We start from the raw sequence: 24,514 nt of genomic DNA on the forward strand, positions 1-24,514 counted from the left end.
CAAACGCGCCCAGTGCTGGAATAATACCAGTGGCACTGAATCTGATGACTTCTGAACTGACAAAAAAGATGCGAATATTCTATTTGCATCTTTTTCTTACCAGTTAAATAAGGACAAACAAACTTAATTTAATTTAAAACTGTCAAACCTCGTAAGTTACCCTTAGGTTCCAGTCGTGAGCCTATTGTTTGTAGAGTGAGTAAAATCAAAAATCGTACTTTTGACATGACAGTTGACACCGAGTTAAAATGCCGAGTCAGTTCTCATTTTGTACGGACTATGTTTACCTATTTGTTGATTTGATTGTGTATAGTAACGTATCTTGTATCTAGTCAAGTTGTCATATACACTTGTCTTGGAGATAAAACGCTAAGGCGCGTGCCACACCGGCGCCGAACCCAAACCAATGAATCACAGACACTTGACACTTATCTGAACATGTCTGGTTATCAGCTTGTTTACAAGCTAACGATGCATTTCACACTTATCTCTAGTACTCAGGTACTTGTAAGGGTCTGAATTCACTGATTTTGAAGGGTCCCTATCATAAAATAACTCGCTTACGCTTATGAATTCAACCCCTAAGGAGGGTAAATAGGGGTTTGTGTCTACGCGGATGAAGTAGCGGGCATAAGCTAGTTCAAAATAAATTATGACACATGTTCTTAATACGCATATCGCATGGACACAATTAACTGATCAATTAATATGAATCGCTCGTCCAAGGTGAGCGGCGACTCTTCAATGGCTTATTAGAATGGTTTATTAGGGTTCCGTACGTCAAAAGGAAAAACTAAACCCCCATAGGATCACTTAGTTGTCTGTCTGTCTGTTCGTCTGTCGTAGCTGTCAAGAAAACCTATACCTAGGGTACTTCCCGTTGACCTGGAATCATGAAATTTAGCAGATAGGTAGGTTTTATAGCACAAGTATAATTAATATTTTTTTATGATGTAATCACAAATTCACGGTTTTCGGATTTTTTCCTTTACATGTGCTACGAGTATAAGGCCGACCTACCTGCCTTTCATGATTCTAGGTCAACGGGAAGTATCCTATAGGTTTTCTTGGCAGACATGACAGATAGACATACAGACAGACAACGAAGTGATCCTATAAGGGTTCTTTTTTTCCTTTTGAGATACGAAACCTTGAAAATTGGCCGGTTAAAACGTGCAAGCTTTTCTAACGGAAATAGAATTGTCATAGTTTGTGTTACCGGAGATTAGTCAGACAGACAGTCAGACTTTGTCATTGGTTAAAATATAGAAACGTAAAGTAATCGCAAAGAGGCCCAGCCGCTGGAGCCGTTGCTTTCAGATTTCAGCCAAAGAGATCAATTTGGTAGAAGAGTGAAAAGGTTCGATGTTACGCCACTATGAGTCAGGCGATGTATAAAATTAGCAGGCATACCTAGTGAATAGTGATATCACTTACTAATTAAGTAAGTACCTATTCAAATGGATTGTCCTTATTTATTTTCCTTGGAATTCGCGAGGATTGCGCATAATGATATACATATTTATTTTATGAGATAAAAATATAATGTTATTCCTATTCGAAGTCTACTAGAAAGATATCTGAGTCGTCTATAAAATTATTTCTACTTGAGAGAGAAGATTGTACCTAATCATAATACAATCTTAATGCAAATTTATGTCAGTCAAGTCAATTTGTAAACCACGTGTGCGACCAAATATGGTCAGAAGTCAGAACTCCAACAAAAACCGGCCAAGTGCGAGTCAGATTCGCACACCGAGGGTTCCGTAATCGAGTATTTTTTCGACATTTTGCTCGATAAATCAAAAACTTTTATGCATCAAAATAAACATAAATCTGTTTTAGAATGTACAAGTAAAGCTCTTTCATATGATACCCCACTTGGTATAGTTATCTTGCTTTGTAAATTGAAAATACTAATTTTATCTGTTCATTAACACATTTTTTTTAGATGTTACACAACAGGGCATTCGGATTTTTTCCTTTATTTATGCTATACCAAAGACCTACCTTTCATGATTCTATGTGTACGGGAAGTACATAGTAAGTTTCTTGACAGACACGACAGACGGACAGATGGACAGAGAGACAATGAAGTGATCCTATTAGGGTTCCTTTTTTCCTTTTGAGATACGGAACCCTAATAAACGATTGTTCTAATGGGCCATTGAAGAGTCGCCGCTCACCTTGGGCAGCCGCGGATGACCTCTTCATATTAATTGATTAATTGTGGCATGCGATATGCATACATTTCAAAAATTCTGAAAATTGAACTACATTTACGGGGTGAAAAACGCTATCGCTTTTTGTATGAAAATTTACAACTAGACGATCCTCTTAATAAGGAATGCGAATTTCTATAATATAATGCCATAAATGTAGCATAAAGCATAACGCACGTTTGATGGCACTGTAAATTTTTATAACTTCTCTGTTATGGGCCATAAAGTGTTGTTATGTCTTTTGTAGACATAGGAATGGGTGTTTAACCCAGTTTAAAGTATTTACGCTATGCGCTCCGAGTCTCGTCATGGGGAAATGCAATATGTCTGTTTTCACCGTTTTTCTCTCTACTTCCTGGTTATAAAAGGTGAAAGCGATAAATATAATAAAACGCATTTATCTTGATTATGTACCTAGCTACGTCATGTTAGTTTACCTACCTATTCAGGCGATCCATTAAGTTAAGAGTACATTAAGGGGAATCTTTATGAAGGGTGGAGAGTTTATAATATCAAGGCATGTTTGAGTTTTACTTACCCGATACACTAAGTAATAAACTTTTAATAGAGGTTAAATTTATAAAAAATCTTGATTACCATTTATTATGGTTAATACTCGTGAAAGATTTTATTGATATTTGAAAACCGTATGATAAACTCTTGGCGTTACCTCGCCTGCGGGTCGGGTACTACGCCTCCAATGCATTTTTCTACTTTGTGCATTATTTTTTGCTACATAAAATTGCTTAAAAGTTTCATTCATGCTCCCATGTCAGTGTAGTCTGAAAAACTTCATAGCTCTGAAGAAAATTACTATTTAAATACATACAACATATTTACTAGAAGGATTTTTTTTTATGAGTTAATGTACAAAAAGAATAAACTTAAAATTTAGAAAAAAAAAAACTGCAGGTTAGTAAGTAATTACAATTAATCATGCATTAATACTCAAGTAAAGTCGCCGAAAACAACTATACCTTTCTAATTTATTATAAAAACATCAAGGAAAAAAATTCCATAAAATAAATAAATTAATTAGAAAACTATGACGAATTTTCCTCGGAAAAAAATAATAAAAATAAAAAACAACATAAGTCAACACAGAGCGATCAAGTAGCGCGGAGAAGTGGGAGCACAGCTGTCACGCACGTGCACAAAAACCCGACTTTTTGTGCGCAAGCGCAAAACGTTCCGTGACGACTGACGATCCGGAATAGCTATAATCTATAATCTAAGCGGGCAATGACCTTTGATGATAAGATGGCTTATTCCATTTTAATTGCTTGAAACCACATATACCTCCAAACTTCAGATCATCATCACATGCTTTCTTCAAGACAAAGTTCCGAACATCAAAAACCACATCCATACACCAAAGGTTGCCTGTAAGAGATTGCTATAGGAATAAGGCTGCCTTTGCACCACCTAGTAGTTTCTTCTGTAAATATGTTTTTGTATGTATTCTTTCTGCATTTATGTTGTGTGCAATAAAGTTTTTAAAATACAATAAATAAATAAACAAAGTTTGGTGATTATCATCCGAAAAGCTTCTCTATCTAAAGCCGCTTCGGGTAAGTCCTGTCCATCCCCTTATATCGTCCAACCATTTGCGTCTTTGACGACCTGGCGCTCTTTTGCCTGCAATTCTATCTTCCAAACTTAATCTTAAAATTAGAGATGCATGACCAGGATTGAACCCTGGATATGCTAACCTGGAGACTGAAGTCTTTAATCACTAGACCAGGGATGGTGAACACTAATGGATCAATATGCTGTTTTTCTATGTTTAATAAAACCTAGACATGCCAGTAAAAAAAATTGACCAAGTGATGATTGGGAAAATAATAAAACACAAGTGTAAATTAAAAATTTATAACACCCCCGACGATCCAAAGTATCTGAGTTTTCCAAAACATCATTTTCAAATAAATAATTATGTATGTAGGCAACATCCATCTTGACAGCTTGACATTTGTCTATTGACTAATATTATGAACCTAACAGTTATCTAACCTTCTTTTCTACAAGAAAACTAGAAAAGAGCTGATAACTCTTAAATGGCTGAACCAATTTTTTTAGATTATAGCTAAGAACACTCTCGATCAAGCCACCTTTCGAACAAAAAAAACTAAATTAAAATCGGTTCATTCGTTTAGGCGCTAGGATGCCACAGACAGATACACAGATACACACGTCAAACTTATAACACCCCTCTTTTTGGGTTGGGGGTTAAAAATTATATTCAACTCAAAATAGTGAGCTGCATGCCTGAGAGTTCTTTATAATGTTCTCAAAGGTGTGTGAAGTCTGCTTATTCATACTTGGCTAGTGTAACTATGGCCAAAACTCTTCTCACTCTAGGGGAGACCCATTCTCTGTAGTAAGCCGGCGCGGCGGCAATGGGTTGATTATGATGATTATGTGGCAGGTTGAAAGGTAAACTTAGTTATTTTAAAGAAGAATAAGTCTAAAACTGTGACTCAAACAAGATGAAAAGCAATAGAGTGAGTTAGATCAATACAAACACAACCAATCATAACCAAATTAGTATCTAAGTAATGATAAACCACTAAAACAAAATTTTGTACATGCACACTCACTGTACAGCTTTTTACAAGGATTTTGAACCATATCACATCATTGAGGCTATTATTAAATGTCAAAGAAATTGCTGAAGTAATTTTCCAGTGAAATACTAGCAGAAATTGTCTTGTTGGATTCAAAGAGTGCTAGTGACTTACCAGATCTGAATTCTGCAAGTTTTATGGCTAGTGGATGTTTGGCTTTAGAGCAGTCAAGCTTTTGTTGATTTATGATCATGAGTGTGTCTATGAGAGTAACAATTAAAATACAGAAACATCTCTTAATACCTAAGAGCAGCTTTAGCTTTCATTTAGGCCTTAATTGACAGAGAACACCAAGATCTCTGAGGCTATTTGGGTGAAATTGAACTTGTCTGTCTGTCCATCTAAAACTTACGTAACCAGTTATAAGAAAACTTTATTTGAGCGAGAAACTTTTGGCCAGAGAGTGATATGGTACAAGAAATAAGAAAAGCTTTACTACTCTATTATTTCAATTAAGTAACTGTTTTATGGAACACAATGATGATTTATGAACTCATCAAAAAAAAAATATTTTTAGACATAGGTAGTAAAACTTTTAAACATTAGTCTAATAACCATGAATCTATACCTGTGAATAGAGCACTCCTAATATCTATTTGATGCAAATGCCTTGTTAACGCTATCCTGCTTTGACTACACAGTGAGTGCGACCTTTTCTCACTCTAATTTGTGTAAATTAGTTGTGGAACTGGGATAGTGATAAGGAGGTATTTGCTTCAAGAAGCTATTAGGCAAGCCTGATCCACTTTTATCATACATTCATGCTCATAACTCATTAGTTATATTAGGTAAAAAAGAAACAAAACTAAAAACAACCAACATACAGACAACAAATAGAAGACAGCCACTAGCCGCTCACATTCTGTCCACAAAGGAGCCACCCATCAGAGCACACGCCGAAAACCCGTCTCATGGCTGAAGATTGAGATGAAACATCCCTATTTTATCTGCCATTTAAACTGAATCCACACTACAACTTTAGTTATACCTTTGCCTTAACACTCAATAAAAAAAAAATAAGAGCTACAAAATTATCTGTTCAGTCTTTTTAAAAATGGAATGTCACAGTCATTCTCATATTATTTAGGCTTGATGGTACACTCTGCTCACTAAAACGAACAAGTTCACTTTACATGTAAAATGGAACAAAAAATAAAATTAACACCGCATATTTTAGACGGCATCGATCTGAAAAGGTATCAATTTACATTAACATTTGGTTTTGGCACTGCTTTTAGGGCACTAGGTACTCCGCACTGGCACGATCGTTTGTACTGACACAAATTCACGGATTGCGAAAGTCTTATTTCAGCATTTCTGCAACAGTTTTCACGCTTCACTGCTACGGTAAGGAAGAAGTAAAAAAAACCACTGCACCAATATTTCGACACCAAAGAACAATATTTACTGTGGCACTGGACTACCAAACAAAAATAGCAGGTTACTGCGTGAGCTCGGAATTTGGAATGAATTATTTCGTATTTCTGCTAAAGATTTCCGTGCTTGCGCGTCGTTCGCCCGAGTTTAGATTGGAAATAGCGAGTAAATTAATTCAGGAAAAAGCTTTTCGGGAGAAATTAACGTGAATCGTAACTCGGGGCCGTAATTCGATTTGACAGCCGCCCCGCCCCCTCCGTCCCGCGCCGTAATTGCGCCAGCTCGCGGTCGATTATTGTGTTGCCAACAATAATATTTTACCACCTTTTAGGGGAAAATAAGATATGATTTTTTCATAAGTTTATCGCGTTGATTCATTCATTCATATATACATATCTAGAATGTTCCCCAAGAAAATGCACGCCCTTTTCATTTCACCTAGGTAGGAATATGTCTTTTTAACTATGGTGTTTGGTACATATAGATAGTGTGGCTAATAAATAATTGTACACAATCTCTACGTACCTACCTACTAAATTAAATTGACAGGTGGTATACGACATTTGACATAGAATTGGCCACATTATACTTATAGCTAGTGTCCTAGTAACTATTCATCTACTATTTATCATAATGATCATATTAGTTTAAGTAGGTACCTCTACTATAGCTGACAATAAAATGCCAAAGTTGAAACTACGCAACAACAACAAAGGATGTGTGAATGAGTGTATTGGTATTTGGTGTACGGTAGAGACAAGACGGGAAGTAAAGCAATTAAAAAAACCCGTCCGGCATCCGTCGGGGCTGGAAAGTAACGAATCAATTTGCAATGGCTGGCTACTTGCAGTGGATTGCGATTAACGAATGTGGATTCAGTTAGTCATAGCTCATTAATATTATCAATAGTAGTAGTAGGTAGGTGTTATTCTCCTAGATTGCAACGTCATTCATCACAAGGTGAGATAGCAGTCAAGGGTGCTTATCATTGAATTAAAAAAAAAAAATAGTCAACCTCAAACCTTAATTTTCCTACTTTTGATTTGAAAGGTCAAAGAATCCTTTCAGTGCATTTTATCAATTTTAATTTTTATCATTTGATAAAAGTATGTATATTGCGCGTATGGAGTATCAGATTTGTCATGCACACTGATAGCCATACACCACCATAGTGAACTCCTGTACGGCCAACATTAGTCCCAGGGGAAAACTTACCTATTCCGTGTGGAACAAATCATAAAAATTTTAAAGAGCAAGCCAAAAAGAACGACGTTAAAGAATAGAGGTTGAACATTAATGAGAGCTTTACTGATAAGATCATAGCTCTAAAATTAAATGATAATTTTATCGTACCAACTTCGTAAAAATTGCGCACATCTGTGAAGAACAATAAAAAAATCACCCAAAGCATCTGACCTCTACCATATCCTACCCATCTGCATGACATACGCCTCAAATGACGCAATGATAATGACTGTCCGTGGGAGGAGCGAGTGTTCCGTATAATTTGCGTAGACAAATCCATTCAGCGCGACCCTGAAGCTTTATTGTGTGTGCCTAGGACGAAAATATGCGACCTAGACCGACAGACGTTGGTAAAAGTTATTCCGGCAAGAGATATAATCAATAATTTATGCTGTTAAATGAGTAATGATTGCTTTAATGCATACGAATAAACCGCTATTTTTTAATGAACTTCATAAAAAAATATAAAAAATAACCGATGTTTTAAACTCGGAACTTGTTATAAGTTACTTACATTTTTAGCAACTATATTTGAAAAAAAAAAAAAAAAAATTTTTTTTTTATTCGGATCAACAAACGGTAGCACGCAGTGCTTGGATAAAAAAAACAGATGTAGTAGACCCAGTTCATCTTATAGAGACGCCATTGACACTATGTGATGAGAGACTCGATTGCGGTAGAATGACAGCTACAATGCCACGATGGCAATCACCTCTGATTGGTTGACGGTCGCTCACTATTGGCTCCAATGCATTGTCGCAACAAGAATACCTACCATAAATCCGGCCAATCACAACGATTGCAATTGTAATAATGATTGATGCAGGTTTTTCGGAATCGACCTACAGGAGAACCAAATACATATTCATAATAAGAACAGTTTAGTTCCCCGATCGTCACTCGTTTGACGACTCAATTAAGTTAACCTAACATAACGTTGGATCAAAGACAAAATTATTTTAAGCCTTTCATCCTTCATTAAGATTTAATAATCCGTGAAACAGCTAAACAAATTAATCCACAAACATTCTGTTTCATGAATATATCTTCTTTAGTACGTATTTACGAATTCTTTGCGTTCATCCAACGTCCATCCCACGCTCAAACTGAATTGAGTTTTGATTTATGTGTTAATAAATTCGATACATGAGTAGATAGGTAGGTTCGACCGTGACCGCAAAATTCAAGAATAACTTATTCTGATATTCTGAAGCGTTAAGCTTTGAATCCAATAGAGGATTCAGCTGAAGTGAAAACACCGCTTCAAGTCTTCGACCTGAGGCACCTTGCTAGGTGCACGGTGCCAGTCAAAAGGTAAATTTTACCTATACTCATAATAAACCTATGATTTTACTGAACCACAGTTTGCATCTCTTATATCAAGATAATCTTTTTGCGAGTCACTTGCTCTCCAGAATCAACTTTAGACCCCCGTATAAGGATATTTTTAGTTCATATTAAAGAGTGGGTTGGAATCTAATAAATATTATGATTGAATTGAAGAAGTTGGCACAAAATTCAAAATAAATCTCACTATTAAACTTCCATCCAAAGACTACTCTTAATGATGATCATGAAATGACCCTTTACAGGACAAACGAGAAGACATTCATTTTTAACCCCCGACCCAAAAAGAGGGGTGTTATAAGTTTGACGTGTGTATCTGTGTATCTGTGTGTCTGTGTATCTGTGTATCTGTGTATCTGTGTATCTGTCTGTGGCATCGTAGCGCCTAAACGAATGAACCGATTTTAATTTAGTTTTTTTTGTTTGAAAGGTGTCTTGATCGAGAGTGTTCTTAGCTATAATCTAAAAAAATTGGTTCAGCCATTTAAGAGTTATCAGCTCTTTTCTAGTTTTCTTGTAGAAAAGGTTAGATAACCGTTAGGTTCATAATATTATGTCAATAGACAAATGTCAAGCTGTCAAGATGGACGTTGCCTAAATACATAATTATTTTTGAAAATGATGTTTTGGAAAACTCAAATACTTTGGATCGTCGGGGGTGTTATAAATTTTTAATTTACACTTGTAGTAGCTTTACTTTACCGCTCAGATGGATTATGGATACGAAGCTTTATAAAAACGTTACCGGGTACAATAAATATTGAATCGATTCTGATTACAGTCTCGACTCTCGATCACCTTCCGCTCTCGGACAGTTTATTTATTCTTCAATGTAAATCCAATACATTTATTCACCCAACGATAACCAATCGAGCTTGATTGAACGGGATCCAATAACGTTGTGTTAGAAAACAGTGCAACGGACTGAAACTGCAACCAGAGCCTTGTGTGTACTAAGTTGAATAAACCAGCTCGTAACAACCGTGGGACGTAGGTGTCACACTAATATTATAAAGGAGAAAGTTTGTATGTGTGTGTGTGTGTGTGTGTGTGTATGTTTGTTACTCCTTCACGCAAAAACTACTGGACGGATTGGGCTGAAATTTAGAATGGAGATAGATTATACCCTGGATTAGCACATAGACTACTTTTTATCCCGGAAAATCAAAGAGTTCCCACGGGAATTTTAAAAAACCTAAATCCACGCGAACGAAGTCGCGGGCATCAGCTAGTTGGTAAATAACGTGATCTGACCACCCATGCCCAGCCTATTGGTCTTTGTTGCACTTTAACTTTGGAGTTGGTTATGGGTTCGTATAGGTTACTTAAGATGACCATTCATACAATGTCGGTAGGCCAAGATCAAGAAAGGTAAAGGGGTAAATCTGTCAAATGTCATAATTTGTAAAATCCCGAGTTTCCTTTGCCCAACATTGATATTTTTCAATAACTATAGTGTGCGAAAGGTCGAGTTGGCAATCGGGTTATGAGGCGGGGGGACGCCCCGCACACCACCCGTAGAATTTTCTTTCCAAACTGGTGGTAGAGTACTGACTCCTTTTTTTTTTTTTTTTTTTTTTATCGCTGGGAAATGCTTTTACGCATCCCTCCCGGAAGCAGAGCTGATCACGCTGCTTCCGGGGGGGTATGTGGGGCCAGAATACCCACTAAAACCCAGCGGGGCCGTCTGCGTCATGACGAGACGACACAGGAACGCAGTTTGCATACCACTGTGCCGTCTCAACGATACCGCCACATTACTGGACATCCCCATGGGATGCCGACGCCTTGTGTTTGTTTATGTCCTCATTTAGGGCACGAGGTAGCGCGCATATTGGCGCCTCCTTTGCCCCTGGCGTTTACGGCGTATGGGATGAGCGTTGGGATCCAGCTCTCTTTCCCTTTCAGCCGCCTCCTTCAATGCCATCACCTCCTCACAGAAGGACACCATTGCCGTCCAACAAGTCTCATTGGCGATCATCGCGTTTATCACGCTTGGGAGCGATAGATCGCTGCCCAAGATGAACGACAATGGATGCCTCTGCGGCGCCCAGGCTGTGCATTCCGCCAGTGTGTGCTGTGCCGTATCGGAGGGTGCACCGCATTCGTGGCAGGCCGGGGTCACTTCCCGCCTTGCAATCTGGTGCAGGTACTTACCGAAACACCCATGTCCTGTAAGCACCTGCACCAACCGATAGGTTAAGGTCCCGTGACGTCTTTTCAGCCAGTGCTCCAGGTGGGGCTGTATTGCCACGACAGTCAGGGTGCCCGCAATAGGGTTTTGCAAATCCTCCTTCCATCTGCTGATCAGGGCCGTTTGTGCAATGGCTCTGATCCTTTGAACTTCGTCCGGACTTGGCCTCTCACCCTGAGCCCTCAGATCCGCTCGGTACCGGTACACCTCCGCATGCACCTCGGCCTGGAGTTCCCACGGTGGGTCACCCGAAAGCAGCGTAGCAGCGGTCCATGACACTGTGCGGTACCCCCGGATATTTCGCACAGCTATTATTCTTTGCGGTCTCCGCAAAAGCATTTTGTTTTGCGGAGACAGAGCTTGCACCCACACAGGTGCCCCGTACAGTGCCATACTCCTCACAATTCCCGCGTACAGCCGTCTGCAAGTCGACTCAGGCCCTCCAATATTTGGCAGCAGTCTGCCGAGAGCTGCGGCGGCGTTGACAAGCCTGGGACCTAGCTGCTTAAAATGCGCTCCAAAATCCCAGCGTCCGTCCAAGGTTAGGCCCAGGTATTTCATAGAGGCTTTGACCTTCACGACTGTGCCCTGGACGTTGATTTGCGCGTCCCGGGGTGGACCTCTGCGTGAACCATGGAATAGGAGGGCCTCAGTTTTGGAAATTGAGACCTTCAGGCCCAGCATCCTAATCCTGTCCACCACCATGGACGTGCCGACTTCTGCAAGGCGAGCCGCTGCCTCATAATTCTCCCCACGGGCAGTGACTAGGGTGTCATCAGCGTAGCACAATACCCTCATCCCCGGAAGCAGTGGACCCCGCAGGAGCCAATCGAAACCAACGTTCCAAAGGGTTGGCCCCAGTACCGAGCCCTGCGGGACTCCACTGCCTACACGGTGCCGGTACAATCGTCCATCGCTACCTTCCCAGATGACATCTCTCTCTTGAAGGTATGCCTCCAACAATCTCCTGAGATAGGGTGGCACTTCATGGTACCTAAGTGCCTCCCGTAACGTCTCAAAAGGAAGACTATTGAAAGCGTTTGCGACGTCGAGAGAGACCGCAAGGACCACGTCCCCTCTCTCTACCGCCTCCGTGGATAAGCTCTTCAGGGCATCTAGGGCATCTAACGTCGAGCGGCCCGCCCTGAAACCAAACTGCACCTCGGACAGACCCGGTCCCACCGTCTCAAGATGCGAATTGAGACGTGCGGCAAGAATCCTCTCGAAAAACTTGCCCGTCTCACTAAGCAACACAATCGGTCTATATGCCGCAGGGGAATCTAGCGGGCGGCCCTCCTTCCGCAGCAGGCACAACTTTCCATCCTTCCATGACTTCGGGAACTGTCCAGAGCGCAAGCACTTGTCAAACAGCTCTCGAAGCCGCTCCGCCAGGTATTCCAATGCTATGTGAACCACCTTACCTGGGACACCATCGGGCCCCGGTGCCGTCTTTTTGGTCCGTAAAGGCTCGCGGGCAAGGTCCATCTCCTCCTCCGTGATAAGAGGGACATCCAGAACTCTCGATTCGCTCCTAGAAGGAGGGGCCATCACCGGAGGGACGTGACCCAGGGAGTTTGGAAACAACTCATCCACCAGCTGCACTAGGAGGTTCGGCTGCAGGGTTTCAGTGATCGGTGCACATTGGGCGCGAAGTTTGTTGCGCGCCATACGATAAGGGCGCCCCCACGGATCCCTGTCCAGCGTCCTCAACAGTTCATCGCGGGCCAGCTCCTTAGCCTGTTTTATGGCCAGTTGCAGCGCTCTTTTTGCTTGGCGATAGGCATCCTGAAGTCGGTTCTCTAAGTCCGGGTCTGGCCTGTTCCGCCTGCGGCTTCGGGTATACTCCCTACGGGCCCTAATGCAGGCCGTGCGAAGGTCTGCAATTTCCGCCGACCACCAGTACACGCAGCGGCGGCGAGGCCGTCGCCGGGCTCTCGGCATAGCTGCGTTGCAGACATTCACAAGAGCATTGCGTACTAATCCCGCGAGTTCCTCTACACCAGTATCAGTATTATTGCCGGAAGTGGACCACCGCTGGACAATAGCCGCTTCTTTAGCCAACTCTCGGTCCAATTGGCTAAGGCACCACCGTGGGAAGTGGCTTGGACTCCTGGGAATCCTTACCGATACAGATGTGTTGGAAATCCCAAAGCGGATATATCGATGGTCTGAGAGAGTCTCCACGTTTTCCTCCACTTTCCAGTCGGTGACTCTTCCAGCAACTGCGGGCATAGCGAACGAGAGATCGACTATAGATCCACCCTGCTGCCGCACACAGGTATTCACCGCTCCTCTATTGAGTAGAGATAGGCCTGAAAGGAGAGCCCAGACCTGCACAGCCCGTCCTCTTTCGTCGGTGGAGGGACTCCCCCACGCCCGAGACTTGGCGTTAAGGTCACCGAGGACGATGACGCGCCCACCCGTTTGTCTGAGGACCGCTGCTCTGACTGAGTCAAGGTAGGCCTCAAACTCAGCCAGGCTACGATTGGGCGAGAAATACGTCCCTATAATGACGAATTCCCCCCATTTTGCCACCGCATAGCCCGGGCCACTTTCTATCGCAGAGAGTGGGGTACTGGTATTGTTCCCGGTCACAACCACCACCGAGCCGTCTAAATCTCCCACCCAATGGGATTGGTTAGGGACGTAGTAGGGCTCGCATGCCACCGCCACATCTATTTGCCACTCTGCTATGGACTGCAGCAAAAGGTCCTGAGCTGCTGCACAGTGGTTCAGATTCGACTGGAGGAAGCTGATATGGGACAACTGGTTCATGATATCATATCAGATCCCTCCTGTGTTTGGTCACGTCCAGCGTTGACAGTGGTCTGATTTCCTGGAACTGGCCCACCCTTTGTGTGGGGAGGACTACAGTTCTTTCCTCCCATTATGTGGTTTGCAGGCAGCCCTGCATCCGCGCACACCACACAACGTATCTCTCTCGAGCAAGCCAGAGATTTGTGGCCGTCACATCCGCACCGGAAGCACAGATTCCCCCGGTCCACCGTGGAAGGGCAGACCGGCCTTGTATGCCCAATACCAAGACATTTGTAGCAGCGCAGGGGGCGTCGTTCGAGCACGCGAACCTCAGCGGAGCTCCAGCCAACACGGAGTTTGCCGGCATCGGACAACACTTTGGCCGCCTCAACGGGACAATGCACGGTTACCCATCCCATCCCCCTGGGACCAGTCTGTACTTCCCCGACTCTTATTGATTGAGCAGCGCAATTCCCCACTCGCGCCACAGCGGAGGCCACCTTTTCCTTCGTGACTGAATCGTCGAGTCCGGTAACCCTAAGAGTCGCGGATTGGGAAGGACGAACGACGCTTGCAATACCGTCCAGAGCCGTCCGAAGTCTACTTGCCAACAATTCGGCCTGCTCATGTGTCTGGTTCCTGGGAAGTTCCAGCAACCTGGCGCCAGTTGCAGCTCGGCTTATCCTCATGCCCTCAGCAATGCCAAACTCCTGCAGATCAACACTCTGCTCGGCCCGCTCCAAGACTTGGGAATAGGTAACACCCCTCTCCGCTGCCTCCGGCTGCAAGGTAATAACAACCGCAGCGGTCTTTGGGGCGGCCAGCCTTGGCTTAGCAGGCTTGGCAGAATTAGCCGCGGGAGTGGCTGCCGAGGCTACGGGGGTAGGGACTTTCTTTCTCTTCCCCCTTCTCTTTACAACTGTGGCCCAGTCATTGGCAGTCGGCTGAGAGTGGCTCGGACCCGCAGCAGACTCCGTGGTTCCAGCAGGAGATGGGTCAGTCATGGTGTCCCGGGTTTCCGGTTCATTCGGGGCTGCCACAGAGGAAGCGACCGGCTGAGATGCCGGCACCCTTGATCGTTTCCGGTCCGATGACAACGGCGGGCGATGCACCCTTTCGGGCAGAAGTCGCTCCTCAATTCCCGCAAACCGAGCGTCTAAAATGAGGCCCACCGAGGAAACAATGGAGGCCTTCAATTCCTCGATAAGGTCACCGCTTAGACTGGGCGCGGAAGTGCCCTTTGCAGCGGCAGCCATAGAGGCCCTCATGTCACTGAATTCCCGCCGATGAGCCTTCAGCTCGTTTTTGAGAGTCTCAACCTCACTACGTAAGCGATCGTTATCGGTTCTCAGCCGGCGGGTCTCCTCCGCAACGGTTCTGGCGGCCAGGGTGTCCACAACCTCTTGAAGCTTGTTGGCCGCGTCTTTCAGGCGCTTCAGCCAGGTTCCTTTAAGGTTCCCCGACTTGGTAGCGACCTGGATTATATTCGCCACATTGTGGTCGCCGAGGGCCCGCAACTCGTCAGCACTGAGTTTACTTGGGTCGTCTACATGGACCTGAGGTACCTCTTCGGGGTCCGATACTACCGCAGGCGTCTCCTTGCGGTACACGCGATCCCTCAGATATTGGTTGAATTGTACCTCTCGCGCTTCCTCTTTGGCCTCTCTCAATTCGGCTCTGGCTTTAGCAATGCCAGTGCTACGACCTCTGGCTGACGATCTACCGCGACTTGCAGCACCAGTCCTGGATGATGTCCTGGAGCCTTCTGAATCCGACTCTGATGCCAAGCCACTCGGGGCTCGAAAAAGTGGGCTCCGAGTCCGCGAGCCATCCCTCCTATCCTCCTCTCTACCTCTCTCACTTTTCTCTTCCTCCGACGTAAGTTTTGTTTTTGTTTTATTAGTCATATTTGTTCCCACGAGTACAGGGGAAATACGTGGTCCTTCCCTGGTGGTCCCCCCTCCACCCGAGCAAGCCTGCGCGTAACTCGTCACGGGGGTCGGCCGGTACCCTGACGAGGTACGCACTAGCGACTGAACAACCCATCAGCCATGCATCCCCTCACGGTGCGCCGCCGCTTGGGATTCGGGGTGATTTTTTATAGAGGTTTTTTTCCTCGTGGTCCGGGCGACCAAGCCAAGACCCTCGGTCCCATTGTGAGGTCGTGAGACATGACCATGACCACTCCAATGGGATTACGATACGTGGCGAGGGCCGCGCAGGACTGGTACCCACACAGCCTTTTCAGAGGCAGGGTAAGTGCACACTGAGCTCGCCTCTCCCTCCGAGGGATTATCTCCCTCCACCCTCGCGTCTCATCCAGTGTGCCCTCTGCTAGTCAGAGGGACACGTGGAGAAACCTCCCCCCCCCTGCCAGGTCATTAGCCATAACTAACAATATCCCCGTAGAGAAATTGTTAGCCATGTTACCGGGGCGCACCGGCCCGAATACTGCTCTTCCCCTCGGACGACTCCAAAAGGGACCAGCAGCACCCAGGCACACTGGGAGGTTACCTGGCTGGCGCCCCAGAGTACTGACTCCTGATATAAGCAGCACAAGTTGTGTTTAATAAAATAAATACATTTTATTTCATTCCAAGCAACTGCAACTTATTGGCAATTTCATGTGAATTCTTCACAATGAGTTAACATCTGATTGGATTAACGAAAATCATTAAGCCTGAAGCATTCGTGTTCACAATTCAGATTAACGTTCATCTAAATAGCTATTGACCGCAATCACACCAAATAGAAAGTAATGGCAGGCAGTAGGCATATTAGATGGAATGGATGGAACTCACTTGCTTAGAAGATTCCTACATACCTGCTCTTTAAGGTATTCACCATTCCTTTTGAAAACTTGTCATCAGTGCCTTCATTCACACAGCCCACTTTTTCTTTAAATTTTACATCTACTTTCTTAGTAATTTAACGCTAGTCCATATTAGACCTACTACACCTACACCTACAAGATTTTGTTTGATTGATTTCTCAAAGGTGATATGATTTGGTTTCTCGGAAGTCGGAACTGATAAATAAATAACGCAATGAAGATATAAATATAACTCAAACCCTAAGTAAATCTTAATCTTAGATCTCTCTAGAATCTAGGTGATACCTGTGACTTCGTCTAAACAGTAAGTGAAGAAATCAATAAATATTTTTTTCCAAAACTTCCAAATCATTGGCACACAGCCTGTAACTAACTGTACACACACTAAAGCGATTGAAGCGGGCAAATGTGCTCGATTACTATACATGAGACTTGAGGACAGTGGCCCTTTAGTCTGGCAAAGTCGCAGAAAACAGAACCAATCTGCTTATAGACTCTCTCTCTTCTGTTATATGTTACTATAGTCTCTGTCGACTGATTGCACCTACTACAACAGACAGAAATTATTAATTATTATTTATTATATTAGTATAAATTAAGCGATCTCAGCCTCTGTTAGTTAAGGACTACAAATGTGGGAAAACAAATTCTTTGCATTAGTCACATAACATAACGTAGCTTTCAAAAATTAAAACCAAGTCCTTTAACGGTGATATTCCGTGACCAACAATCATCAAGCCAATTTAGCAGTAGAGTCGTCAGCAGCAGCTTAGTGTATATCACACGTAATTAATTAGCAAGGTGACGACGGTATTATGGCTCTGTGAATTGGTACTAACATTAACGGAGCATCCGACACAAATATAAGCGGAATATTGATTCAGTCCTTTAGTAATCCGAGTGTTACACTTTTTCTATAGCAATATGATAAAAATAACTAGTTTTAGATTTGGAAAACCGAGTATTGTACAAGCTAATTGAAAATCAATATAAAATAGGGGAATCCAATAATAAGGTGAAAACCCCATAGAAACCCTTTGTAAACAAAACATAGATAGCGATCACAACGGAAGGGCACGCGACTGTATACGCACCACTTTACCCCTACCTACCTAATTGGAAAATTAGCTTCAGACTTCACGAAATGAGGAAGTTGTTATTTAAAGAGGAAGTGAAGCGGAGATTGTAATGATAGCCTAGCGGAGTACTTTACTATGACGATTTCGGCATACACGTTTAAACTCAACCAGATACCTACTTTAGAAATGAGACTTTAGAAATGAGACTTGAGACGGACTGTTTCCTTAAATGCAAGTAAACTGAAAAACAAGCTATATCTGCAGGCCTAGTGCCATTGTGAAGACAGCTACAGTATAACAATCGAAATCACCTCTGACTGGCTGACACTGAGAATTTTTGGCTAAACTACACAGTTGCAGCGAGAACGCCATAAATTCAGTTAATCCTAACCTAATCTATGTTCGTTATAACTAGAAAAAAGCTGATAACTTTCAAACGGCTGAACCGATTTTCTTGGATGATAGCTAAGGACACTCGATCAAGCCACCTTTCAAACAAAAAAAACTAAATTTAAATCGGTCCATTCGTTTAGGCGCTACGATGCCACAGACAGATACACAGATACACACGTCAAACTTATAACACCCCTCTTTTTGGGTCGGGGGTTAAAAAAGTAAACAGTCTAACCCAGAATCCAGACGCACTTTTGTATAATTACAACCCAATGCATGATTATTACAATAACTCTTGTCCCTGAATAGAGAATAAGATACCCGTTCGATCTTTTACAATCTCTAAAATCTGATCTCAACAAAAAATCAAAAATATTTAGCCAACATTAAATATTATAATATTATTGATTCAGTAAGTTCCGGAAAGTAGTAGACTAGCTGACTAATATGATAAGCAAAACAACTAACTGACCAACATGAACAGGTGGATTCCATGCGAATGGGTCGGTAACCTCGCATTCACGGGAGTGCAGATTAGCCTGATCCTATAAGGAACTACCTATTACGTTTCAAGCTGCATGTTAAAGCGATGACATTGCAAGAGATTATTGTATACGAAGGATTTATTGACTGAATATACATTCATGGGACCACCGATGGGAGTGATGGAACTTACATTACAGTGAAGATACTGGGGCTCGATTAGGTACCTACTGTAACATGACAGCTACAGTATGACGATCGCAATCAACTCTAATTGGCCGGACCCTCTCTCGCTATTGGCTAAAATGCATTGTTGCAGCAAAAATACCATAAATTCAGCCAATCACAATAATTGCGATATTAATAGGGATCAATGCATACAAGACGGATTTGATTACAGAATGGACACCACAAGAAAAGACCATAAGAGAGACACAAATTAAGAAAATAGGAATCAACACATGAAAGAAGATAGACGAAGGGTGTCAAGGAAAGAAATTAATTATTTAAATGATTTCATTATGTTAGCATGATGATAACACTAATAAATGGAACAAGGATTAAAGGAATGGTTTTAAAAGCCAAGAAAATTCAGGACGGAAAGTTAAGAATTTGTATATAACAATAGGATGAACAGTGTTACAAAACTAGAACATGCTACCAAATTACGCAAAGCGTTAACAATCTGACCGCTATACTAATCAAAATATGATCTGGTAGGAGCTCTGACCTCTATATAACACGTTTCTTTCACATATTACATAATAGCCATGACATCACATTTGATGGAAAGTCTAAGATGAAACATGTTTAATGATGACCACTTCAATACAATAGACAGACGGATACTAGACTCACTTTAGCAAAAATGGAAATACACTAGAAGCACGTAGATTATTACTCAAATCATCAGATGTCTATCTAAATATATAAAAGGAAAAGGTGACTGACTGACTGACTGATCTATCAACTACTGGATGTTTGGCATGCGGATAGCTATTATGACGGAGACATCCGCTAAAAAAGGACTTTTGAAAATTCGACTCCTAAAGGAGTAAGATAGTGGACAAAGTCACGGTCATAAGCTAGTTAGTGATAAAAATCCATACTTACTAATATTATAAATACGCAAGTTTGTCTGTTTGTCTGTCTTTCGGCTAGCTTTTCACGGCCCAACAGTTTAACCGATTTTGATGAAATTTGATAACGAGTTAGCTTAGATCCCGGGGATGGACAGAAGCTTCTTTTTATCCCGGAAAATCAAAGAGCTCCCACGGGATTATAAAGACCCATCCATGTAAACGATTTATATGAAAGGTACAGAGGTGGTTTGCGGCCTGGTAACTGTCATAGGTAACTTTTATCCCGGAAAATCAAACCTAAATCCACGCAGACGAAGACGCGGGCATCATCTAGTATTATATAAATGAATCCGGTTTAAAATAGTATCCAAGACACGGAAGGAAGGTAAATATCCAGTTTCAGTGCCGTCATCTCTCGAACTTGATACCTACTTTACAAAAGCATTTAAAACGACTTAACAGTATTTAAAGTGACCTGTTTTCGCGACAATTACCAAAACTACTTTTTTCACTTAGTCATATAGCACACTTGTGTGGTCGTTTACAGCTACGTTTATTTATGTCAAAAAACTTTTGATTCAATAAAGACCTAATATGTTTTTATTATCACTTTAAATAAATATACTAATGCCGCTATAGAATATCAAAAATAAACGATGAATAGAGATTGATGCGGCGCTAGTGGCATTGGGATGTTTATTTAACAGTATTCTTTAAACACAAGTCTTTTTAGGTACTTACAAGTAACATAAATATTGCCGTGTAAAATCTAGAGGTTAGAAACATATTTGATTCGATAACAAGTTAGCCCTAGACTGCGATTTCACCTTGATGGTAAAGTGAAGAGTTGATGACGCAATCTAGGATGGGAGCGGGCTAACCTGGAAAAGACTATGGTAGTTTTATTAAAACCATATGTACCTCAAATCAGTTGTTAGTTACACTGCATCGTACTAAAAACGGCGTAAAAAATTGATAGCATGTCTTTAGATATCAAGAGCAACCACCGAGTTTCTTGGCAGATTCTTTTGACAGTTCAAAAGAACTTGTAAAAATTTATTTGGATAAAAATATTCCTTATTCCTATTCTTTTCTACAAAGACGAAGTTCTTCACCAAAGGCTATCATTCCATGTTAAGACATTGAGTTAGCGGATCACACTAAATATTTGCTAACTCAGCCTTTATCACTGAATGATAGCCACTGAGCTCATTTTTGACATTGGTTGGTTCTACATTGCTACTTCACTGAGTAACAGTAAAATAATTTTTCGTAGAAAACCTGCAATGGATTAAAAAAATATATCAAAATAATGAGCTTGGTGGCTATCATTCAGTGTTAGACACTGAGAAAATAACCCCAATTTTCAAATTTCCAAAAATTGCCTTTCCCGTGAATGAAACCCGGGATTCCCCACTTACAAGACCACAACGCTCACCAAAGTATGGAGATCATCAAAAAACTTTGAAGCATAGCGTTAGGTCAGACGACACCTTAAATCACGTTCAAGCGATAAGCTTCTACCATTAAACAATTGCTGACATAAGGTCTAGTCTGCACATTGTATAAGTAAACAAATGAGACAAAACATACACACATACAGGAACAATAGTTCTTTTCATTGATTATAAATGTTTAGACTTCACTCTTGTAACGCTGGATTCTCGGAACGATATGGATTTTGTAAATATTATGTAAACCTTTTTCAAGTGCATTCAGATTTCAAACACGAAGTTTGCATCTCTTTCTATCTTCACTCACGACTTGATTGTTACCAAGGTTTTTTTGTAATAACTAAATGGGCTTGCACTTGACTGCAATCACACCAAGCATGATGTGATGATGCAGCCTAAGGTGGAGTGCGCCTGCCCAGAAGGTGCCTATTTGTTATTAAATTTGATTAAAGTTAGCGGCAGGTGTCATGACGAACTTGTTAGCCATAAATAGGGTAAACCTTCGCAGCAAAGCAAGGCCTCCTCTGCCATAGAAGATTAGTTCAGGTTAACGGGTTATATTATAAATAGCTTTCGTTAAAATGTCTTCCTAAACCGAAAAGCGTGTGATATACAAATTATTGTACTACAACATCACTTTAGGGTTTAAATTTAATTACCTACTAGCAACACTTTTTATTCCGCAGATTAAAGTTATTTGACGATTTGAAAATCAACCCTTTAACCAGAATCAATCAAAAGTCAAAACATGGTTTGGTTTTCATTTTGATACACATAATAATCTGTCATTTCTCGACAAGTTACACTCGAAAAAAAAAGAGTAACTAACTAGGTAGTTTTATATTACTGCCACACATCATACAGTAATTTACGAGAAAAAAACCTAAATTAACCTTTAAACTATAACAGTGTTAATAACTTAAAACGTATTTTTTTCACAGTCTAACTGTTTCGTGCATAATAAAGAGCGTATACAGCAAAAAGTATAAGTGGCCGTATTGCAAACATTACGGTTATGAGAAAAAAAAAATAACAGTTAATGTAAGCACGGCTAAGTGATGGTCATAATGGGGGAAAACTGTAATATTATTAATGGTAACACCGGAAATACTCGACACAGAGTTATTTAAGATCATAATCGAATCGACATTTAATTTTTGATTAATATTATATTAATCAATAAGATGTAAATAAATAATTATTATCATAACATTAGATAACAAGTTTAAAAATCCTACCAGAAATCAAGATTTCTAAGCATACCTAGTACCTACCAATGCCTTCAGGCTCAAATTGTTGAATTCCTAAAACGTTGAATCCTCATAATGTTGAATTTGCAAAATGTTGAATTTCGGAGTTGCAAAATGTTGAATCCCAAAATGTTGGATTCGCAAAATGTTGAATTTCAATTCCCGAAATGTTGAATTCCCAAAATGTTGTTCCCAAAATTTGGGCCTGAAGGGTCAAATGAAGCACCAGCACCCTTATATTTTAGGTGTGTGAAATTTTCATTTCATTCATTTCATATGAAATGTGAAATGATTCATATCATTATCAATTCTCAAGTGTGCACTTATCTCAAACAGTAAATCATCCATGCAAATCAAGTTTTTGCATCCCACCGACCGTGAACGAGATGCGAATGAGCCTGAATAATGCATTTAGTTCCGTAAACAAACGTACTAGGAATTATAGTAAATACCTAAGTATATATGCGAATTTGCAGACTTCACACACCTTTGAGAACACTAGTCTTCTTCGGAGCTGCATTGCGTACTAAGGAATTAAAGGTATTACTGCTAGATTAATATTACCTATATTTCTACAAGTTTTACTAAGTCCATTATCAGATGTTAATCACACTTCACACTATAAAGGCGAAAGTTTGTGTGTATGTGCGTATGTGTGTATGTTTGTTACTCTTTCACACAAAAAGTACTGAACGGATTTGGCTGAAATTTTGAATGGAAACAGATTATACCCTGGATTAACACATTGGCAACTTTTTACCCCGGAAAATTAAAAAGTTCCTATGGGATTTTTAAAAAACCTATATCCATGGGAATGAAGTCGCGGGCAATTCATTATTACAATAATAATGACAGGAAAAAAGGCAGTACGCAAAAGTAACAGAGTTGTCTTCAGATAAGTAAATGTTAATAAAGTATCACTTTCTTCAAAATTATAGATCACGCGCAGTAAATAAATCTCACAGTAATTTCTCCTTACAACTGACTAGTGCTATTGGATTGTGAAATTATGAACTTATGTGGCTATTCTAGACTCAGAGCGAGAAAATCAGGTTATTGATTTTAGAGTTTTTACTGCGCGTCAGTTTTTCAATTTTTTTTTTTTTAATATTGTAGTTTTTTTTTTAAATTTGACTAGCGCTTGGCTGCAACCAGATCTGCTGGCAAGCGAACTAGAATGCTAGAATGGCCCTTCAGCTTAAAAGTTTGGAGACCCCTGGCCTGTGGAATCTGGGCTAACGACTGATCCGAATTCGGACAATTAAACAGTGAGATAATGGTCATGACTGGTGACGCCACTGTCAAGAACGCATTGTATTGCAACATACCTTTGTCACACCTTACTTAGCCAGTGTGGAGGACTACGGCTAAACCTTTCTCATTCTGAGAGGAAACCCATTTCAAAGAGCTGCATTATAATATGGGTTTTTGAAAGAAGATTCGATAACTGCAAAATGACGCTACTAGATGGCATTAACAGTCGCTTCAGTACTGACTGAACATACATATCGTCGCTGCGCGTGCGAAACCGCGTAAGAGCAGTTTGTAAATACCGCGTAACAGCAAAACGCGCAAAATTGAAATATCGTGCTGGCCGATTCTAAACGCTTATTGGCTTCTATTAGACTTCACCTGAGTTGAATTATCCAATGAGAAACGTCAGTTTTGCTATCGAAACAATACCGCGGAACAGGAGGAGGCCTGAAGTTGGAAGCAAGTGCGCGTATTTACTACGGCCGGTGAGAAAAATGTGCTGCAGTCAGTGTATGCTCCCGAAAATAATTATTTTGCCGTGATTAACCAACATGTAAGTATGTTTTAAATGTTTATTATTTTTCGTTTATAATGAGCTCATACTAAAATATTTAAATTACATGTAATTCTGTTTTAATTTAATGGTTCTGACCAATGTAAACCCTAACAAGTATTTACGTGGTCTTGACATCACTCACATTTATTTGTTTTGTTAAGTTACGCGGTATTGCATTTTACTAAAACTTATAAATAAGTTATAAATAATTCATTTCTTATTTATAGATAAATCCCTTGCATTCTCAAGTAAGTACCCAAATGATGGAGGACCGATAACTTTATTTTGGAAGAAAAAATATATAAAAAAAACGTAAAGGAAATAAAAATAATTGGAAAAGAATGAAAAATAAGAGAAAGAG

The 24,514-nt window shown here is 41.0% G+C and overlaps 3 protein-coding genes across 9 annotated transcripts in view; 1 reads left to right on the forward strand and 2 right to left on the reverse strand.

Annotated features, from left to right (window-relative positions):
* Nucleotides 1-24,514, forward strand: part of LOC123871244 (uncharacterized protein C1orf198 homolog) — a 504,106-nt gene that overhangs the window by 141,876 nt on the left and 337,716 nt on the right. The window lies entirely within an intron of this gene.
* The window catches only part of LOC123871226 (GTPase-activating protein CdGAPr), a 76,661-nt gene that overhangs the window by 25,673 nt on the left and 26,474 nt on the right, over nucleotides 1-24,514 (reverse strand). For 5 of the 7 annotated variants that reach the window (XR_006797238.1, XM_045914898.1, XM_045914902.1 and 2 more), the window contains exon 1: nucleotides 5,709-6,475. The exons of 1 other annotated variant lie outside the window; for it this stretch is intronic. Coding sequence is in view for 4 of the 6 variants with exons in the window: in XM_045914898.1 (XP_045770854.1) it covers nucleotides 5,709-5,762 (54 nt within the window). In the remaining 2 variants the exon portion in view is untranslated. Of the gene's footprint in view, nucleotides 1-5,673; nucleotides 6,476-24,514 lie in introns of those variants that run through there. One more of the 7 variants, XM_045914900.1, reaches the window with a different exon arrangement.
* Nucleotides 13,784-15,676, reverse strand: LOC123871007. Its single transcript, XM_045914524.1, has one exon. It carries the CDS (start codon nucleotides 15,674-15,676, stop codon nucleotides 13,784-13,786), a length of 1,893 nt encoding a protein of 630 aa, XP_045770480.1.

This window comes from Maniola jurtina, chromosome 13 (assembly GCF_905333055.1).
Source record: "Maniola jurtina chromosome 13, ilManJurt1.1, whole genome shotgun sequence".
In the NCBI taxonomy this organism is placed as follows: domain Eukaryota; kingdom Metazoa; phylum Arthropoda; class Insecta; order Lepidoptera; family Nymphalidae; genus Maniola; species Maniola jurtina.

Bases quoted from the DNA above. Each gene is read 5' to 3' on its own strand.
- LOC123871007 (XM_045914524.1), bottom strand. From the start codon at position 15,676: ATGACTAATAAAACAAAAACAAAACTTACGTCGGAGGAAGAGAAAAGT.